We start from the raw sequence: 17,302 nt of genomic DNA, 5'->3' as shown, positions 1-17,302 counted from the left end.
CATCCTCCCGTTGTATTTTACCCTCACCGTTCTCTGTGTTAAAAAAAATGAGTGGTTACTAAATGATGCTACAGCCAACTGGATGTAAGAACTGATCACACAGTGTTCCACAGAATCATCATCCAGTGCCCCAGAACTATGAATTTTCTTTTTCCCCCCAACCAATCAGCATTAGTTTCTTCTTTTTTTTTTTTTCCTAATATAGCAAATGGAATACTTTTATGCAGTGTCAGGATCATTTTAGAGATATATGTGTGATGGTCTTAAAGAGCAGGTTGTTTTCTGCAACAGTCCTGCTTGTAATTCCTGTTTTTTTTTAGTGTTTTTTGTCTCATGACGCCTTAAAGGTGTGGTTTTTTTTTTTCTTTAAAAAAAAAATTATGTACTTCTGCATTGCAGTAGTTCAGTCAGGGAATGTTATATAAGGAATATACTCTCTTCAGACTATGACGTTGCCTAAATTAAAGACTATATATAGTTGCATTATCCGACGATGTATGGAATCATTTCTGGTAATTATTTTAAAAACCAGGTGTCTTTGCATATATTTTACGTATATTCCAGTCTTCAACTGCCCCAGATCTTTTGGGTTCCCATTCTTTTGATATTAGATGTTTTCAGACACAGAGATTAATATCTGGAAAGTAAGAAAATAAAAAAACTACTAGTTTGCAGTAGATTACTGGAGGAGGGAGGTGTAGCTTTCTTTGAGAAAAGACTGTGCTTACTGTTACACAGGAAGAGGTTTTAATATCTCGTATAATACAGAGACCCAGAAGCTCAATGCATTGTATCTTCCTTAATAGAAAAATACACACATACACACACAGAAAAACATTTCACCAGTTCACTTTATCTACAACCTTTAGAAGAATGTTGAAAAGTGAAAAAATACAACCAAATACTGAAACACTGCAGTGCAAGTAAACTTCAGCAGAAAAGTTTCCAGCCAGAACTAAAAAGTAGTGAAAACAGCTCGACATGCTTGCCAATTACATTTCAACACAATAGTGTTGAAATGTAAATCGGATTTGAACCTAGGACCTTTTTGTCCTGAGGCAATAGTGCTAACCACCAGTGCCTCATATTAAGAAGGTCCAGGGTTTGAATCCACCAGTCTGCTGGGACTTTTTTGTGTGGAGTTTGCTTGTTCACCGTTTGGGTTCTTGAGTATTTTGGCTTCCTCCCACGGTCTAAGGACATTCTAAGTTGGCCGTAGTTGTGAATGTGATTGTGTGAATGGTTGTCGGTCTCTCTGTGTTCGCCCTGCGATAAATAGGCGACCTGTCCAGGGTGTACCCTGCCTCTCGCCCCAACGTACCCAGCTAATCGTGATTCTAAATTAGATAATCAGAAGAAAGATGGATAGATTTTCTGATTACATTTTCTTCAACACAGTGCACTGACTTCATAGTACCACTGTCAAAAGCTTCAGTTCCAGAAGCATGACTGGGAAATGTGCAGCTGTTTACATTGTGTGTATGTTTTCTGCCGTATAATACTTTTAGGGACAAATAAGTTGCGTCTTTTTAAAAGAGAGTTAAAGAGAAGAATTTAATTAACTTGGTGTAAAGAGTGTAATAGTGCTGTAGCGCCTAAGTGTTTGGGTGAGTGTGTGTGTCTGATTGTTGTGCTTATAATTTTGTTAAGCGAGTAATTGTATGTTGTTGCTGTAAACAAAACAAAAGGCAGTTGCCATAGGTATAGTAAGAAATCAATATGACATGTTACAGTCACTACTGTACAAACAAGAATGCAGCTTTTTCCTCAAAAGTCTTACAAGCGCTGCAAAATTTTGGTAAATCTGGCCATAATTTTACTTTCATAAGAACTTAATTTAATGCTACAGGCCTGAGCTTTCAAAAGATAAAGGAGCATAATTTCTGTCAACTTATAAGTTGTTCATTTCAGCCTTTTATGCATTCTAAATATCGAGGCGCTATAAGCAGCCACGGTCTTAAACCCAGGTGGGCTGTCAAGACCTGAGCCCAGTATTTCAGGCAAGAAAATTCTAAATCTGTTTGCAAATATCTAAAATGCATGTATGCATGCAATGTGGGAGGAACCTAGGAAACCACAGTTGTGAACCATTTGGCTTCAGTTGGATCAGTGGGAGGACATGAACAAACCTATTCCTGTAAACTGCCTAAATGTTATGATTCTTAGTGTATTTGCAGCCCACTAGTTTACAATATCTAACACTTGAAGAACTATGAGCTTTGTAAACTCTTAGATGAATAGCTGTCAGTGGTTGTCAGCAAGAAGAAATGATGTCTTAGCAAGCGCTCACATTTCCATTGCTGTTAAAGAGCAAAGATCTGAGCTTAGTGAGCATGTAAATGCTACTGGTTGGGCCAGAATTACACAGTAAGTTTTGTGTTCTTATAAGTGGCACAATGCACCCTGAGAGAACCAGTATATAATCAGTATGAAAATATCAAATGGAAATATAAAATTGCATTTATTCATATCATTTCATGTCCATATTAACACATTAGATTTGATTTAGATTTGTCAGTGATCCAGGCAAATTCTTTATGACCAAGAGACAAAAAGAAACAGTCCCATCCTTGAGGGGTTTTTTTTCTGTTGAGGACTCCAGCGCCTCTCATTTTGTTTTCACCATCTTTCAGTTTCATCAGAGATACCACCCCCTATTGCTGCCACCAGTATGGCCCGTAGTGAGTATGCCAGTCCAGCAGTGTGCGCTGTGTCTCTTTACCTCTCTTACCTGCTTGGCATTGCATCTAGTTTTCATTTATATTTGTTGTGGGTCATAGGAGGGCTCAGAATCCCTCTACAGAGTGAAAATTGACAAAGAAATCGAATAGCTTTGCTAATTGTCTCAAATACTTAAAAATTTAGATTTTTACTAACACTTAAAGGTTAACCATCTGACATAGTGTTGTGTTTGCAGAATTAACACAACTTGCCTGTTCATTAATATTCAAAATTAGATTCTTGAGACCGTTGTTGTGCAGTTGGAATATATGAGTTTGTTTTACCAGGCCTGCTTTATCTACTGAGCCACTTACTTTGACAGGTGTAGAGGATACTTACTGTAGTTTAATTGCTATTTGTAGAGGTATCATGCTAACACCTTAGTATAAAGTTAGGTGGTTTATAGAAAACTCATACCACTACATCATACAAATTGTTTATGCTATTATTTGCTATAAACATTAAGGTAGTAGGGTCCATGCTAACACCTCATATTCTGTTTGTGTCATAACAGAATGCTGCAATTTCTATACTTTTACTGAGTAAAAACATTCGTAATTTAAGCAAATTCTAGTGTACTTACATATTTAGTTGATCTTAAAGTAGATTCAGTGAACATTTATTTTGCACCATTTTTTCTCCTAAAAACAAAGCTAAACATCAAATCAGCGTATGTTCAATGTGCCATTTGTTCACGCTAACGGGCATGGCTGCTAATGACAAATGAAAGCTAATTTTCAGATGTATCTGTTTATTTGTAAAAAAAAAAAAAAAGCGTGCAAAAAAAGGGAAGGCAACCGCCCAAAAAATGATCAAACAATTTACTATTAAGATCTCACATACTGAGGAGCTATTAAAGTATTGAAAGCTATTTCTGGTTCTTACCCTGTTATCTGTTTAGGTGAGACACAGCATATAGTTAAGCTGATCTTACAGTTGTTAAAGTACAGTTTGGTTGGTCCCGCAGTGTTGTTACATTCACAGCTGAACGAACCATGAGGAGCCATTCTTTAAAATGACAGAAGGATATCTGTCTTTTCGGTGAATCTTTCAGTTGTTTCATCCACTCAATTTAATCACAACTTGTTTTCTCCCAGATCGCTCATGAGTTGAATCCTCCCCTTAGTGTGCATTCACTCCATTTCTCTCTGAAAAGCCAGACAGCAGCGTGTTAACAGCATCTCAAAATCATCCTTCATGTATTGACTGGCTACGCCAGAGCATGGATAGCCACTGCCAATTGTTCTTTATCTGACTGGGACTGAAAGCTGTGACTAAGTAGGAAGCAGAGACCAGGATTTTCTAATGAATGTTTTAAGGGAATGGACCAAAAATAACTTGCTCCTCCACAAATACTTTTTGTGAATACTTAGCCCGTTTTCTGAAAAACAAGAAAAAGGGAGATCGCTGACACTGATCAACAAAGCCCAAGCAGACCCGGGTTGAGGTTTTTAACGTCATTGTGTGCAGTAAAATTTTAACCAGTAGCACTGCTAAGTGACTAACCTGTCTGACTGCTTATTGCTGTCATTTGTGGTTTTCACAGACCTTAAAACGTCATTTTGGTTAACAGTGTGCAGTGTGTAAAGAAGCATAACATGTGTGTTTGGTCACTGGAGTATTTGCTGTAAGTGTAGTTGCTCCTTTTAAGTTCCTGATGTATGATGTGTCTGCTGTGTGAGATCTGTATGTCTCAATATTGTTCTTAACAAGTCTTTCCTTTTTGACACACCATTTTAATAACATTTGTCTAATGCAGTTGTGACTATTCATTAGCTTGAAATAGGATGCAGCTGATGGCAGTGTATCTGCTCAGTGCTTTTACAAATGCATTCCTCAGAACAAATGCCACATGTGCTTTTTTAGATTGTCGTAGAACTTATTTCTTCAGATTTTTCATGTGTTCCTATTGTTGTCTGCTGTGTTGTGTATCATACTTAGTTGGCATAGTTTTATTCCCAAAGCTGCAGAGTTTCCTCTGTTTTCATTTAAGCTCTATTGTTACCAAAAAAAACACAACAACAACTAAAATTTATTTGTATTGATTTTAAAATTGATTTTCTGTTCGACATGTCATTTATTTTCAAAGACAATCAGCCCTACTAGAATGGGTACAAGTTAAAATTCAGATCTGGCCAAATTGTTACCAAAATAAATAACAGAGGGAAAAAAATGCCAGAGGAAAAGCTGTCAACTGGATGCATGAGGCAATTCTGGGTGTATAGTTTTGGCTGAGTCTTCAATATCTTAATTAGTTTATTTGTTTGGTTATTTACTGATATTCTCAGTGTTGTTAACAGCCATAACTAAATATCCAGTACCTCATATATTCAATAACATATTTTTTATATGTTCAAAAACTTCTGTTTATCAATTTACGATTTGTTTTTGTTATTCTGTTTTGTCATTATGTCTTTAACATTCTTGTTTTTGTTTTTTTATTATTATTTTGACATGTTTTCATCATTTCAAAATGTTTTGTATGTTTCCCATATGCCCCCCACCTGTCCCTGCTACCCCCCACACTTTCCCTCTTTTTCTTCTTCTATGTTATCCTTTCAACCATTCATGTCCGTGGCATCATGTGACTTTGTCATGTGGCTCTTGCATGGTGCTGATGATGTCGTCTTCGCTGACCAACAGAAGGTAAATTTCCTTTGTTTAGTTCGAGACCATTACATCAGCAATAATCATGCGCAAGGCCTTTGTTAAATTAGGCTCATAGAAGAGGCATTAAAACATTTTCAGTTTTATTCATTTAGCCATTTGTTTCATCTACGAGCCATTATGTAATTAAGTAACAAACATTCACTAACCATGACTTTCATAATCAAAGCGATTACTAATAATAATAACCACAATGATTATTTTCCCTTGCATTTATAGAGTAACACCGAATTTACTCTTGGTGCCTTGAGTATTTGTGTGTGGGTGTGTGTGTACAGAACTTTGTAGAATGTGTGTGTGTGTGTGTGTGTGTGTGTGTGTGTGTGTACATATATGAGAGTGTGTGTATATATATATATATATATATATAAAACAAAAAAACAAAAAAAAAACACCCAGCACGCCTCTGCGGGCGGTTTATCCTTCAAGCTCGGGTCCTCTACCAGAGGCCTGGGAGCTTGAGGGTCCTGCGCAGTATCTTAGCTGTTCCCAGGACTGCGCTCTTCTGGACAGAGATCTCCGATGTTATTCCCGGGATCTGCTGGAGCCACTCGCCTAGCTTGGGAGTCACCGCACCTAGTGCTCCGATTACCACGGGGACCACCGTTACCTTCACCCTCCACATCCTCTCGAGCTCTTCTCTGAGCCCTTGGTATTTCTCCAGCTTCTCGTGTTCCTTCTTCCTGATATTGCTGTCATTCGGAACCGCTACATCGATCACTACGGCCGTCTTCTTCTGTTTGTCTACCACCACTATGTCCGGTTGGTTAGCCACCACCATTTTGTCCGTCTGTATCTGGAAGTCCCACAGGATCTTAGCTCGGTCATTCTCCACCACCCTTGGGGGCATCTCCCACTTTGACCTCGGGACTTCCAGGTTATACTCGGCACAGATGTTCCTGTACACTATGCCGGCCACTTGGTTATGGCGTTCCATGTATGCCTTGCCTGCTAGCATCTTGCACCCTGCTGTTATGTGCTGGATTGTCTCTGGGGCATCTTTACACAGCCTGCACCTGGGGTCTTGCCTGGTGTGATAGACCCCAGCCTCTATGGATCTTGTACTCAGAGCTTGTTCTTGTGCTGCCATGATTAGTGCCTCTGTGCTGTCTTTCAGTCCAGCTTTGTCCAGCCACTGGTAGGATTTCTGGATATCAGCCACCTCCTCTATCTGCCGGTGGTACATACCGTGCAGGGCCCTGTCCTTCCATGATGGTTCCTCGTCTCCCTCCTCTTTCTTGGGTTTCTGCTGCCTGAGGTATTCACTGAGCACTCGGTCAGTTGGGGCCATCTTCCCAATGTATTCTTGGATGTTCCTTGTCTCATCCTGGACTGTGGTGCTGACACTCACCAGTCCCCGGCCCCCTTCCTTCCGCTTAGCGTACAGCCTCAGGGTGCTGGACTTGGGGTGAAACCCTCCATATATATATATATATATATATATATATATATATATATATATGATGCCTGTCAGGCATCATATCGGCTAAGATGAACAGGCACATGGGTCAATACATGAGCGGGACACAGAAAGGAATTGGCAAGAATACCAGAGGCGCAAAACACCAGCTACTGGTAGACAGAACAATCAGCCGAGACTGCAAGACCAGACTGACAAACCTGTGCACTGCCTGGATTGATTACAAGAAGGCCTATGACTCAATGCCCCACAGCTGGATACTGGAATGCCTAGAATTGTACAAGATCAATGGGACCCTAAGAGCCTTCATCAGGAACTCAATGGGGATGTGGCGTACAACACTAGAGGCCAACTCCAAGCCCATAGCACAAGTCACCATCAAGTGCGGGATCTACCAAGGAGATGCTCTGTCCCCACTGCTGTTCTGCATAGGCCTGAACCCCCTCAGTGAGATCATTAACAAGACTGGCTATGGATACCAACTACGGAACGGAGCAGTTGTCAGCCACCTCCTGTACATGGATGACATCAAGCTGTATGCCAAGAGTGAACGAGACATCGATTCACTGATCCACACTACCAGGCTATACAGCAATGACATTGGAATGTCGTTCGGACTGGAGAAGTGTAGTCGGATGGTATCAAAGAGAGGGAAGGTAGTCAGAACTGAGGGGATTGAACTACCAGAAGGCAACATTGCAGACATAGAGGACAGTTACAAGTACCTGGGGATCCCGCAGGCAAATGGGAACCATGAAGAGGCCGCTAGAAAGGCTGCAACCACCAAGTACCTGCAGAGGGTCAGGCAAGTCCTGAGGAGTCAGCTGAATGGTAAGAACAAGATCCGGGCCATCAACACGTACGCCCTGCCCGTGATCAGGTACCCTGCTGGGGTAATAGGCTGGCCAAAGGAGGAGATAGAAGCCACTGACATAAAGACAAGAAAGCTCCTTACCATGCATGGAGGGTTTCACCCCAAGTCCAGCACCCTGAGGCTGTACGCTAAGCGGAAGGGGGCCGGGGACTGGTGAGTGTCAGCACCACAGTCCAGGATGAGACAAGGAACATCCAAGAATACATTGGGAAGATGGCCCCAACTGACCGAGTGCTCAGTGAATACCTCAGGCAGCAGAAACCCAAGAAAGAGGAGGGAGACGAGGAACCATCATGGAAGGACAGGCCCCTGCACGGTATGTACCACCGGCAGATAGAGGAGGTGGCTGATATCCAGAAATCCTACCAGTGGCTGGACAAAGCTGGACTGAAAGACAGCACAGAGGCACTAATCATGGCAGCACAAGAACAAGCTCTGAGTACAAGATCCATAGAGGCTGGGGTCTATCACACCAGGCAAGACCCCAGGTGCAGGCTGTGTAAAGATGCCCCAGAGACAATCCAGCACATAACAGCAGGGTGCAAGATGCTAGCAGGCAAGGCATACATGGAACGCCATAACCAAGTGGCCGGCATAGTGTACAGGAACATCTGTGCCGAGTATAACCTGGAAGTCCCGAGGTCAAAATGGGAGATGCCCCCAAGGGTGGTGGAGAATGACCGAGCTAAGATCCTGTGGGACTTCCAGATACAGACGGACAAAATGGTGGTGGCTAACCAACCGGACATAGTGGTGGTAGACAAACAGAAGAAGACGGCCGTAGTGATCGATGTAGCGGTTCCGAATGACAGCAATATCAGGAAGAAGGAACACGAGAAGCTGGAGAAATACCAAGGGCTCAGAGAAGAGCTCGAGAGGATGTGGAGGGTGAAGGTAACGGTGGTCCCCGTGGTAATCGGAGCACTAGGTGCGGTGACTCCCAAGCTAGGCGAGTGGCTCCAGCAGATCCCGGGAACAACATCGGAGATCTCTGTCCAGAAGAGCGCAGTCCTGGGAACAGCTAAGATACTGCGCAGGACCCTCAAGCTCCCAGGCCTCTGGTAGAGGACCCGAGCTTGAAGGATAAACCGCCCGCAGGGGCGTGCTGGGTGTTTTTTATATATATGTATAGCTGAAGCTGAGCTTCAACTAAGCTAAAATTAACACCACAAACAACACTAATCTTCATAGAGCCAGCAATGCAAGAGTGATGTAAGTTTGAAGAATTAACATGTAGAATTTAGTTTTTTTCTCTGTAGTGCCAAATCACAGCACAACAGTCATCTTAAAGCACAATAAAACAGAGAAAATAGACAAAAGATTTTATACACACGCTAAATTGATGCATAAGATCAGGTTCAGATCTGTTAAACGCACTTAAACAGCCTATATCCTTAACTTGGATCAATAAGTAGACCACTGCGTAATAAATAATGACACGATTGTGATATTTTCTCTTTCTGTAAGTGTAAATAACTACATTCTGAATGTGAAACATTCACATTTACAAAACAGTCACAGCTTGAAATGTCTTTTGAAAAAAGTCAGTGCGTTTTCAACAATGCATGTTAAAATTTGTAGATAACGGTGGGCCATTACAGGCGCAAAATCATTCCACACCCAGTATTCTGGAAATAAAACTATAATAGCGTTTTACTTATTCCATTCAAACAGCAAGCTGCAGAAGTGCTCACATTTTTAAACTTTGCAGACAGTTTCGCTCCTGTGTAGTAATCCTGGTACAACTGCATCAGTAATACCAGTGCATTTTAGCAACAAATTCAAGATATTAGTGCAATTTTTAAACTTTGCAAAGCCATTGTGCAAATTTTCCAGCTATGTCTGACACCTAGGCACTATTGGATGTGCTGCAGAGCAAAGTGCTACTGGATGCATATGCTTAATTTCATCTTTCTTTTTAAACATAATTTTTGAGTTCTCACCCTGGTTAACATAGAAGTTATGACTATACTTATGACTAATTAGAAAAATCTTTAACAAAGTCACACATAATTGTGTCATATTATGTTTCATGTAAAATGTGTTGTTGTTAACATGATTTGCCTTTAATATGGCCAAATGCCTTCACAGATAGCATTGCAAAGCATTTTTTAAACCCCACTTTTCCGGTTTTGTAACAAACCATTTCATTATGAATTCTTTTTAAACATCATACGAGCAGCCCCACAAAGTGCCACTAACCACAATTTGCATTGCATGCATTGTTAAATATAGTCACCCACAAGGCTAATGTTTCATATTCTTCCCCTGGAGAGCTACATAGCTCACACTGTTTTACCGGTTGGACTCACAACAATCCTTTGCATTACTGCAGCATGCAAGTTTACTTCCTTTTTCTTGTTGCATCCTCTTTCTTGTTGTTCAGCTGTTCTTAAAGAAAATGTCTGTCCTACCTGCATGTCTCTGTATCTTTGATGTAATGTCTTTCTAGTAGTTTGCATATGCAGAAGTGCTAACATTGGGTACATCTTTTTAGTATTGGGAAGTCATTGAGACGATTGGGCAATGTTAAAAACATTTATCTTTTTTTTTTTTTCATTTGACCTGAACAAAGACTCCAACTTTGAGACATTTACTATTTTCAAAATTCACCTTTCTTTTGTATAATTCATACTGTTAATAATCGCTCACATACAGCACTTATGAGATGATTTTCCTTTATGATCTATGAACTCGTAAAACTTAAATGAATTTCTTTATTCTACAGAATGTTTTTAATAACTTTGTTGTATACTGTCTTTGTGATTAGCTTGGGCTGCATGTGGAACCACACCATCCACATGCATGTTAGGCCATGGGTGGTGTTTCACACGATACCCTTCTGAATTTACAGCAGTGGGCCAAATTTCAAGCTTTGCATGTGTAGTTTTTTTCATTCTAATCTTCCACTTTCTCTGTTTTAGCCTTCAGAAATATTCACCTAACCCAGAATGATGCAATGCTGAATGTATCAATGTCTGCCTGTCACAGAGTTACTACTGCTGTAACTAATACCGTCTGATTCACTTTCAGCCTGTGTCATGCTCACTTCTGCCTGGTGGGATGCAGTTTTTAGAAAGTGTGCTTATTTGATTACTTCAAGAAAAAGTGCCTTCATGCATATTCATTTAATTAACTACAACCACTAACACTGATGTTTGAAATGTTAAATACTGAATACGTGACTTTTTTTTTCTTGTGACTATCACAAAATGTATATATATATATAAAATGTGTGTATGTGTATATATATATATATATATATATATATATATATATATATATATATATATATAGAGAGAGAGAGATTTTTTGGTTTAACTCCTTATTGAATTTCTATCAGTAGCATGCATGTAGAAATTGCAGCACCACTGAGCCTTTCTGTTACCTGCTGGTGTGGCTGTTACTTTTAAGATTGTTAGCACAGGGCAAAGATTATAGCATCACAAGGTAGGGGATTTAATAACATATTAACAAGGCTAACTGTGTGTAACCAATATGCACATAATTGATGAGTTTGGGTTGTTAGTCTCCACCCTTGCCTTAACAGTGCCACGAAGAGCTACAGCACACACACACACACACGCAAAAAACACATTGACCTCCTTTCGCACAAGACTATGTAAATGTTATTAAAAGTAATAGAGGAACATGTCCAATCAAGGCCTACAGGCTCATTATCCAGCGACCCAGCAGTCATTACTCAGGAGGACAGAGCAGATAATGAGGGCCTCAAGGAGAACAACACCTCCGCCTGTGGTTCTGAGGCAGCCACGTTGACCTCTGTTGCTTCTAGTCGTCCTGGAAGTAATATTCCACCTAAAGTCTGTCTTTAATTATCAGATACTCTTCTCATGGAGGTTATATTTCTTTCAGTGGGTCCTCCAAACTTAACACATAGATGTACTATTTTGCAAATCTTTTGATGGGTGTTCCAAAATTGTTGCAATTTTGTGTGCCCCCTGATCTGGCACTGCTGTGGTTAAAGTTTAAGTTTAGGCACAAAAACGAATGGCTTGGGTTAAACAAATAGTTCAAGGGTAATGAAAGATTTTGGTTGTTGAGAAATTAACATTAACTAAAACTTACTAACCAAGTTATTATTTGAGGTGAAGGCTTGAAAATTATTAATGTTATTGATCTGCTCCTGGTAGACACTGGTGAAAAAAATGTGTCTATTGTAGCGCAGTTTTCTTTTCTTTTAAGATAAAAAATTTCAGACATGTTAATTAATGTAGGCAGTTGGTTTTTAAAGGTAAACATGTGTTGATGCAGTAACCACCGTTTGTCATCTAATCATCATTCCTTGGTTTCCTGTTTAGGGGAACCCAGTGCTCCCAAACTGCAGGCCAAGGTGCACAGCCCGGGCAATTCTCTTAAGATCAACTGGATCACGCAAGATAACGGTGGTTCCAAGATTAAACATTACCTGATCAGATACAAGGCTGTGAGTATTTCTGGCAATGGGGGTAACTTTTTGCATTTGATATAAAAACAAAAACAACATAAAAAAAAATAATAGCAGTTACAATAAAGTAGTCAAATCTGGCTACGGCTTTGAGCAGGGGTAAATCTACTGGAATCTGTCAAAATATGTGCCTGCTAATGACTCCAAAGCATTTTAAGCCACCTCATCATCCAAGTCATTTCCCCCTTTCAATTTGTATCTTCTACCTCTTTGGAACAGTTGTCACTAGGAAGAAAGGGTGACTGTAATTAGACCAACCAACCCTTACAGCAGACTAGTTTTCCTGCAGTGGTGGTAATATAAAGTTATGTTCTCATGCAGCACTTGTCCACTGAATTATAACTATGTATTCAAAAAGAGTCATTACTAACCTGATGGAAAAGATAAATGCTTAAACACCACTTTCATTTATTCTTATAAGATCTACTTGTGTACAATTTGTGCATAATAATTGGTGAGTACTTTATACATTTCATTATTTTCTTGTTTTTCCTTCATTATTAACTGTTTCGGACCAGGTTAATCTCTTTGGAACGGAAAAACATGTTGAGAAAGAACATGTACTGCTTTTATGTCAGCTCAAGAACAGTTTGAGAAATCGAGACATTTGTAGATGATCTAAAATGAGCTTTTCCTTTGAGAGTGTTGAATTGTTCCTTTCTAAATCCATTTCTCAGAAGCGTGTATCTGACTGGAAACCAGAGCTCCGCCTTCCCAGTGACAGTACCTATATCGTCCTGAACAGCCTGGAATGGAACACGGAGTATGAGGTTCATGTGGTGGCAGAGAATGAGCAGGGCAAATCTAAGCCTGGCATCCTCACCTTCAAGACAGATACAGAGCCCACAACTGTCCCAGGTACTGTTCCCATCATACCTACCCTAAGCATCCACACACACCAGCCACAGTGCACATAGGCTTCTACCGTGACCAGAAAATCTATTATTTGGATCTTTGACTTTTGCTAGGTGCTTATTCAAAGCTTGCTGGCTGCAGGGTCGGTCATGAATAATCTATCTCTGTCTGTCGCATGGCAGAGGTGTATTGTTTTTACTGTTTTCATATCTGGTAACCAAAAGGAAATGCACGATGCAAACCCCATTGATGCGTAAAGCAAAGACTCTATTATAAGCCGAGGGGCACGTAGTGGTGTGGCCTATACAGAGTGTTTGAAATGAGCACAAACTCTAAATTTCATTCCCATTGGAAATGTGTTATTTTCTATTGTGAAAATATTTGCATATGTTTCAGTAAATCACACATTTTAAAGAAAAAGTGAACCTGGTGCTAAACGTTTGCACAGTAGTGTAACTGTAAGGTTTATAATCCAGGCATTATATATAATATCACACAAAGACTTGATCTAATGGTGTATTTTGAAGAGCTACTTTTTGGGAGTTGGGGATTTTTTAAAATGAGATTTACATTTAAGGAACTAAACTAACTTGCCCACAAAGTTTACTATAGTAGATAACCTTAAAATGCCCAGTGCAACTAATCTAACATTGTTCTACAATAGTTAATAAGCACAGGCTTTGTCCTTGTAGGCCAAAATGGGTTTTTAAATGATAAACCAAACACTGAACATGGCATGTGTGCACCAAAAGTTTGATGTCAGTAGAAATACACAAGTGACTGCAAGCTGGGTCATTTGAAATCTATTTTCATTTTACCCCCAGCCTACGCTCTTTGTTTCTAGTTCTCAGTCAGTGCCACACTTTTGTTTTCTTTAATAATGTCATCTCCACTAAATCCTCTTTTCCTGAAGGAATGAATTTCTATGCACAGAGCACCTTTTTAAAACACTGCACTCGCTTCAAAAAATGTTGAAGCCCAGGCAGCACAAGATCAAAAGTAGCTAATGAGTCCATATGACATGCAGAGGCATCCTCACTGCATTTCTCCTTGGATATCCGGCTCCTCCAAGTCTCATTACTTCTTATGAGGTGACTTCAACTCCTCAATCTTAATGTCCAATGATGTGAGAACAGACTACAGTCAGACCCAGAGAAAACAGAGTTTTGTCCATTTATTCCCAAATACATCGTCTACACAGGTGGTCACGGTCGGCCTTTGCTCTGTTGCTGTGTTGTGTGTAGAGTGCACTTTTTAACTTGGGCTGCCTCCCCACTTGAATTAGCTAACAGTTTAAAATTCTTTGACATCTTACACTCTGTCTGTGTTTCTTTTTTTTGTTTCATCCTGTTTTTCTTCCATTGTCACCCTCCCTTTCACTATTCGCCTGCCCTTTTCTTCTTTATGAAAGGAAGTGTTGATTGCCTCAGTCATATTTTCTTTTAACTGTCAAGTGCACACTGTGAAAAATATTTTACCTGAAAAATCGAAATCACTTATAAAATGGCCCAATCTTTAAACTAATGTGCCCGAAAACAGCCCACAAGTCATAAACACAAATTAAAATCTGTGCCTTGCTATAGATTCAAAAGTACTGACAGAACATTTTTATAAAATAATACACAAAATTAAGCCATCAAGTAGTAGGACAATGCTGTAATCATTTCCTACCAGTCAAAGCAGACAACTACACTCATCGGCTAGTTTTTTAAGTTCACTTTGAAAGTGCTGAGCTGAACCCTGTTTTGTCTCTAAGAGCATCTTAATTCTTTGTGGCACACAAAGTTATGTAAACTTTCCTCAGAGATTTTGTACGTATTGACATGATAGATATAGACATGATTTTAGTTTTGTGGCATTGGCATCCTGCTGGAAGCAACCATGATAAGATGGGTGCACTGTGCTCATAAAGGGATAGACACAGTGAGCAACAATATTCAGGTACGCTGTAGTGTTTCAATGATTCTCAGTTGGTACTAAAGGCTTTTCTCAGAATACATCCCCCCACCATCAGCAGCTTTTGATACAAGGAAGGACGAATCCATGTTTTTATGTTGTTCAGACAAAATTGTTACCCTACCATCCAAATCTCACAATCAAAACTCACAGACCAGGCAACGTTTTTCCAATTTTAAAAAACGACCTTGCAAATTATAACCTCAACCTCCTGTTTAACTGACAGGAGTTGGCACCCAGTGCAGTCTTCTACTATTGTAGGGGAATCTGTTGTTTTTCTGAATAACTTGCTTGTAACGAGAGGTTATACTGTTGCTACTGTATCAGCTCGAAGGAGCGTAGCCATTCTCCTCTGACCTCTGGCATCAAGAAGGCATTTTCACCCAGAGAACTGCCGCTCACTGGATTTTCTCTTTTTTAAACTGTTTTCTGTAAACTCTGGAGATGGTTGTGTGGGAAAAATCCCAGCAGATCAGCAGTTTTTTGGAACAGTCTGACCAGCCTGTCTGGCACCAACAACCTTCTCACATTCAAAGTCACTTAAATCACCTTTGCTTCAACATTCTGACACTTGGGTTGAACTTTAGCAGATCGTCTTAACTTTGTCTGTTTGATATTTGCACCAACAAGCATTTGAACAGGTATACCTAACAAAGTGGCCGGTGAGTGTTTGTTCTTTAGAGAGCTATCATCACACACATAGCTACTCATTCAAAATTCTGTGGGTCATAGTCACTGTAGTTGAGCTTTATTATTAATCGGGATAGATTACTGACGTTTTACATCCAAAATACAAATGTTGAAGAAACTATTATATGCATGCAATCTAAATTTCATCACAGTTTCAGCTTTTGAAGTTGAGTAAGTCACTATTTATGAAAAAAATGAAGTTTAATGAAGCTTGCAGATTCAGTTTTTTCCTAAATCATTAATGACCATACTCCATAATTTCCTATCCTGCCACATTTTATACACCATTCATTGTTTTTTGATTTGTTTGCAGTCTCTCTCTGTTTGTATTACGATATCTGAGCCTCTATTGCCTCTATCTTTGTTTCACATTTTCTCTGATTTTCATTCTTTCTGTCAGCATCTGTCTTCCCTTCTGCTACCAGGTTTAGTAGGTCTCACAGTTCAGGCTCCAAGACTGACCTGAATTGAAATGTGTGGCCTAGTTAGGTGGGGATGCAGCCCATACAGTCTTTGCATGGTGCCTTTTCCAGCTGGATTAATGTTTTTCTGCTCTTTACTGGAGTTGTTAAAAGGCAACTGCTGCCAGTGCATGGCACATGAAAAAACCTGTTTGGTAGTTTGGTTGGTTTTTGGGAGTTTTCGTATGCTGTAATTGTTTTTTTTTTCTTTTTCATGTCCTTGCTGGGCAACAGCCATATAGCAGTGGGAGGTTTGGATCACATATAAATCTACCAGACTACAAGTTAACCTTAGTATCATCCGAGTCAGCCCCCCTTCAAGTCTTCTAATTACTTTTTCAAGTTTTTATTTTTATTTGTTTTGTTTTGAGATATTTTGGTATTACTTCCAAGCTGCTGTTGTTTTTCTTCACTTCAGGGAGCATGGGCTATTGCCGAGGTTTATTTTTAGCTACAACATCTGCATTTAATTCCACTATTCCCTTGCAGTCTCACAGCTGTTCTTTGTACTGCTTGATCAACAGCTGCTCCTTTTTTATATGCAGGACTCTGCATGTTCAATTTTATCTGAATCTCACATTGGGAGTCCAGTGCGGACGCAAGGTCGAGCTTCAGCCTGTTTAAATTTCTGTTTTATGTTCAAAAAAACAACCATACGCACAAGAATTCATTCAGCCCAGTAATGTGAATGCACTTCAGCATAAAAGATCTCTGAAAACATATTGGAGTTTGTTGTCCTTTGAATTTATTTGAATCGGACGTGTGAAAGGGTTTGTGTATAGCTAATTTTCTTTAGGTTTAATGCACACAGGTACAGCTGAGCGGCAATTGTTTGCCACAGTCTCACGGAAAGTCAAATGCTGCCCAAATGTGAAGAGATAATATAAAAAACAAAGTGGCACATCTTGATCCATCCAAATCTCCCCAGCTAAGGTTGACTTAGGACTAAAACTATAAAGCTAATAACATTTTGTAACATGAGGTCATCCATTCATCCATGTCACAGACTTTACCTTCATAACCAGCGTCTGCTTTGGATGTTTGGTTTTGCATGGGCCATTCCCCCAACCATGACCAGTGGTGTAATGCTAGATGAACAAGTGGTACTATTGTGAATATTTGCCTATGCTTTCTTTCCGTATGTGTCCATACAAACACAAAAAAGATGTCCATACATATTTGAACTTTGA

At 39.8% G+C, this 17,302-nt stretch overlaps 1 protein-coding gene across 1 annotated transcript in view; it reads left to right on the top strand.

Moving 5' to 3' along the window:
• ncam1a (neural cell adhesion molecule 1a) overlaps nt 1-17,302 on the top strand; it is a 267,214-nt gene that overhangs the window by 226,892 nt on the left and 23,020 nt on the right. The window contains exons 14-17 of the mRNA XM_085364059.1: nt 2,634-2,693; nt 5,365-5,367; nt 12,005-12,129; nt 12,828-13,008. Coding sequence (XP_085220185.1) covers nt 2,634-2,693; nt 5,365-5,367; nt 12,005-12,129; nt 12,828-13,008 — 369 coding nt within the window. The remainder of the gene's footprint in view (nt 1-2,633; nt 2,694-5,364; nt 5,368-12,004; nt 12,130-12,827; nt 13,009-17,302) is intronic.

Source organism: Diplotaxodon limnothrissa, linkage group LG10 (assembly GCF_057381915.1).
Source record: "Diplotaxodon limnothrissa isolate DT_005_m linkage group LG10, D_limnothrissa_male_GT1.1, whole genome shotgun sequence".
NCBI classification, from domain to species: Eukaryota; Metazoa; Chordata; class Actinopteri; order Cichliformes; family Cichlidae; genus Diplotaxodon; species Diplotaxodon limnothrissa.
Note: the sequence above shows the minus strand (reverse complement) of the source record. Positions and strands in the feature narration are given on the sequence as shown.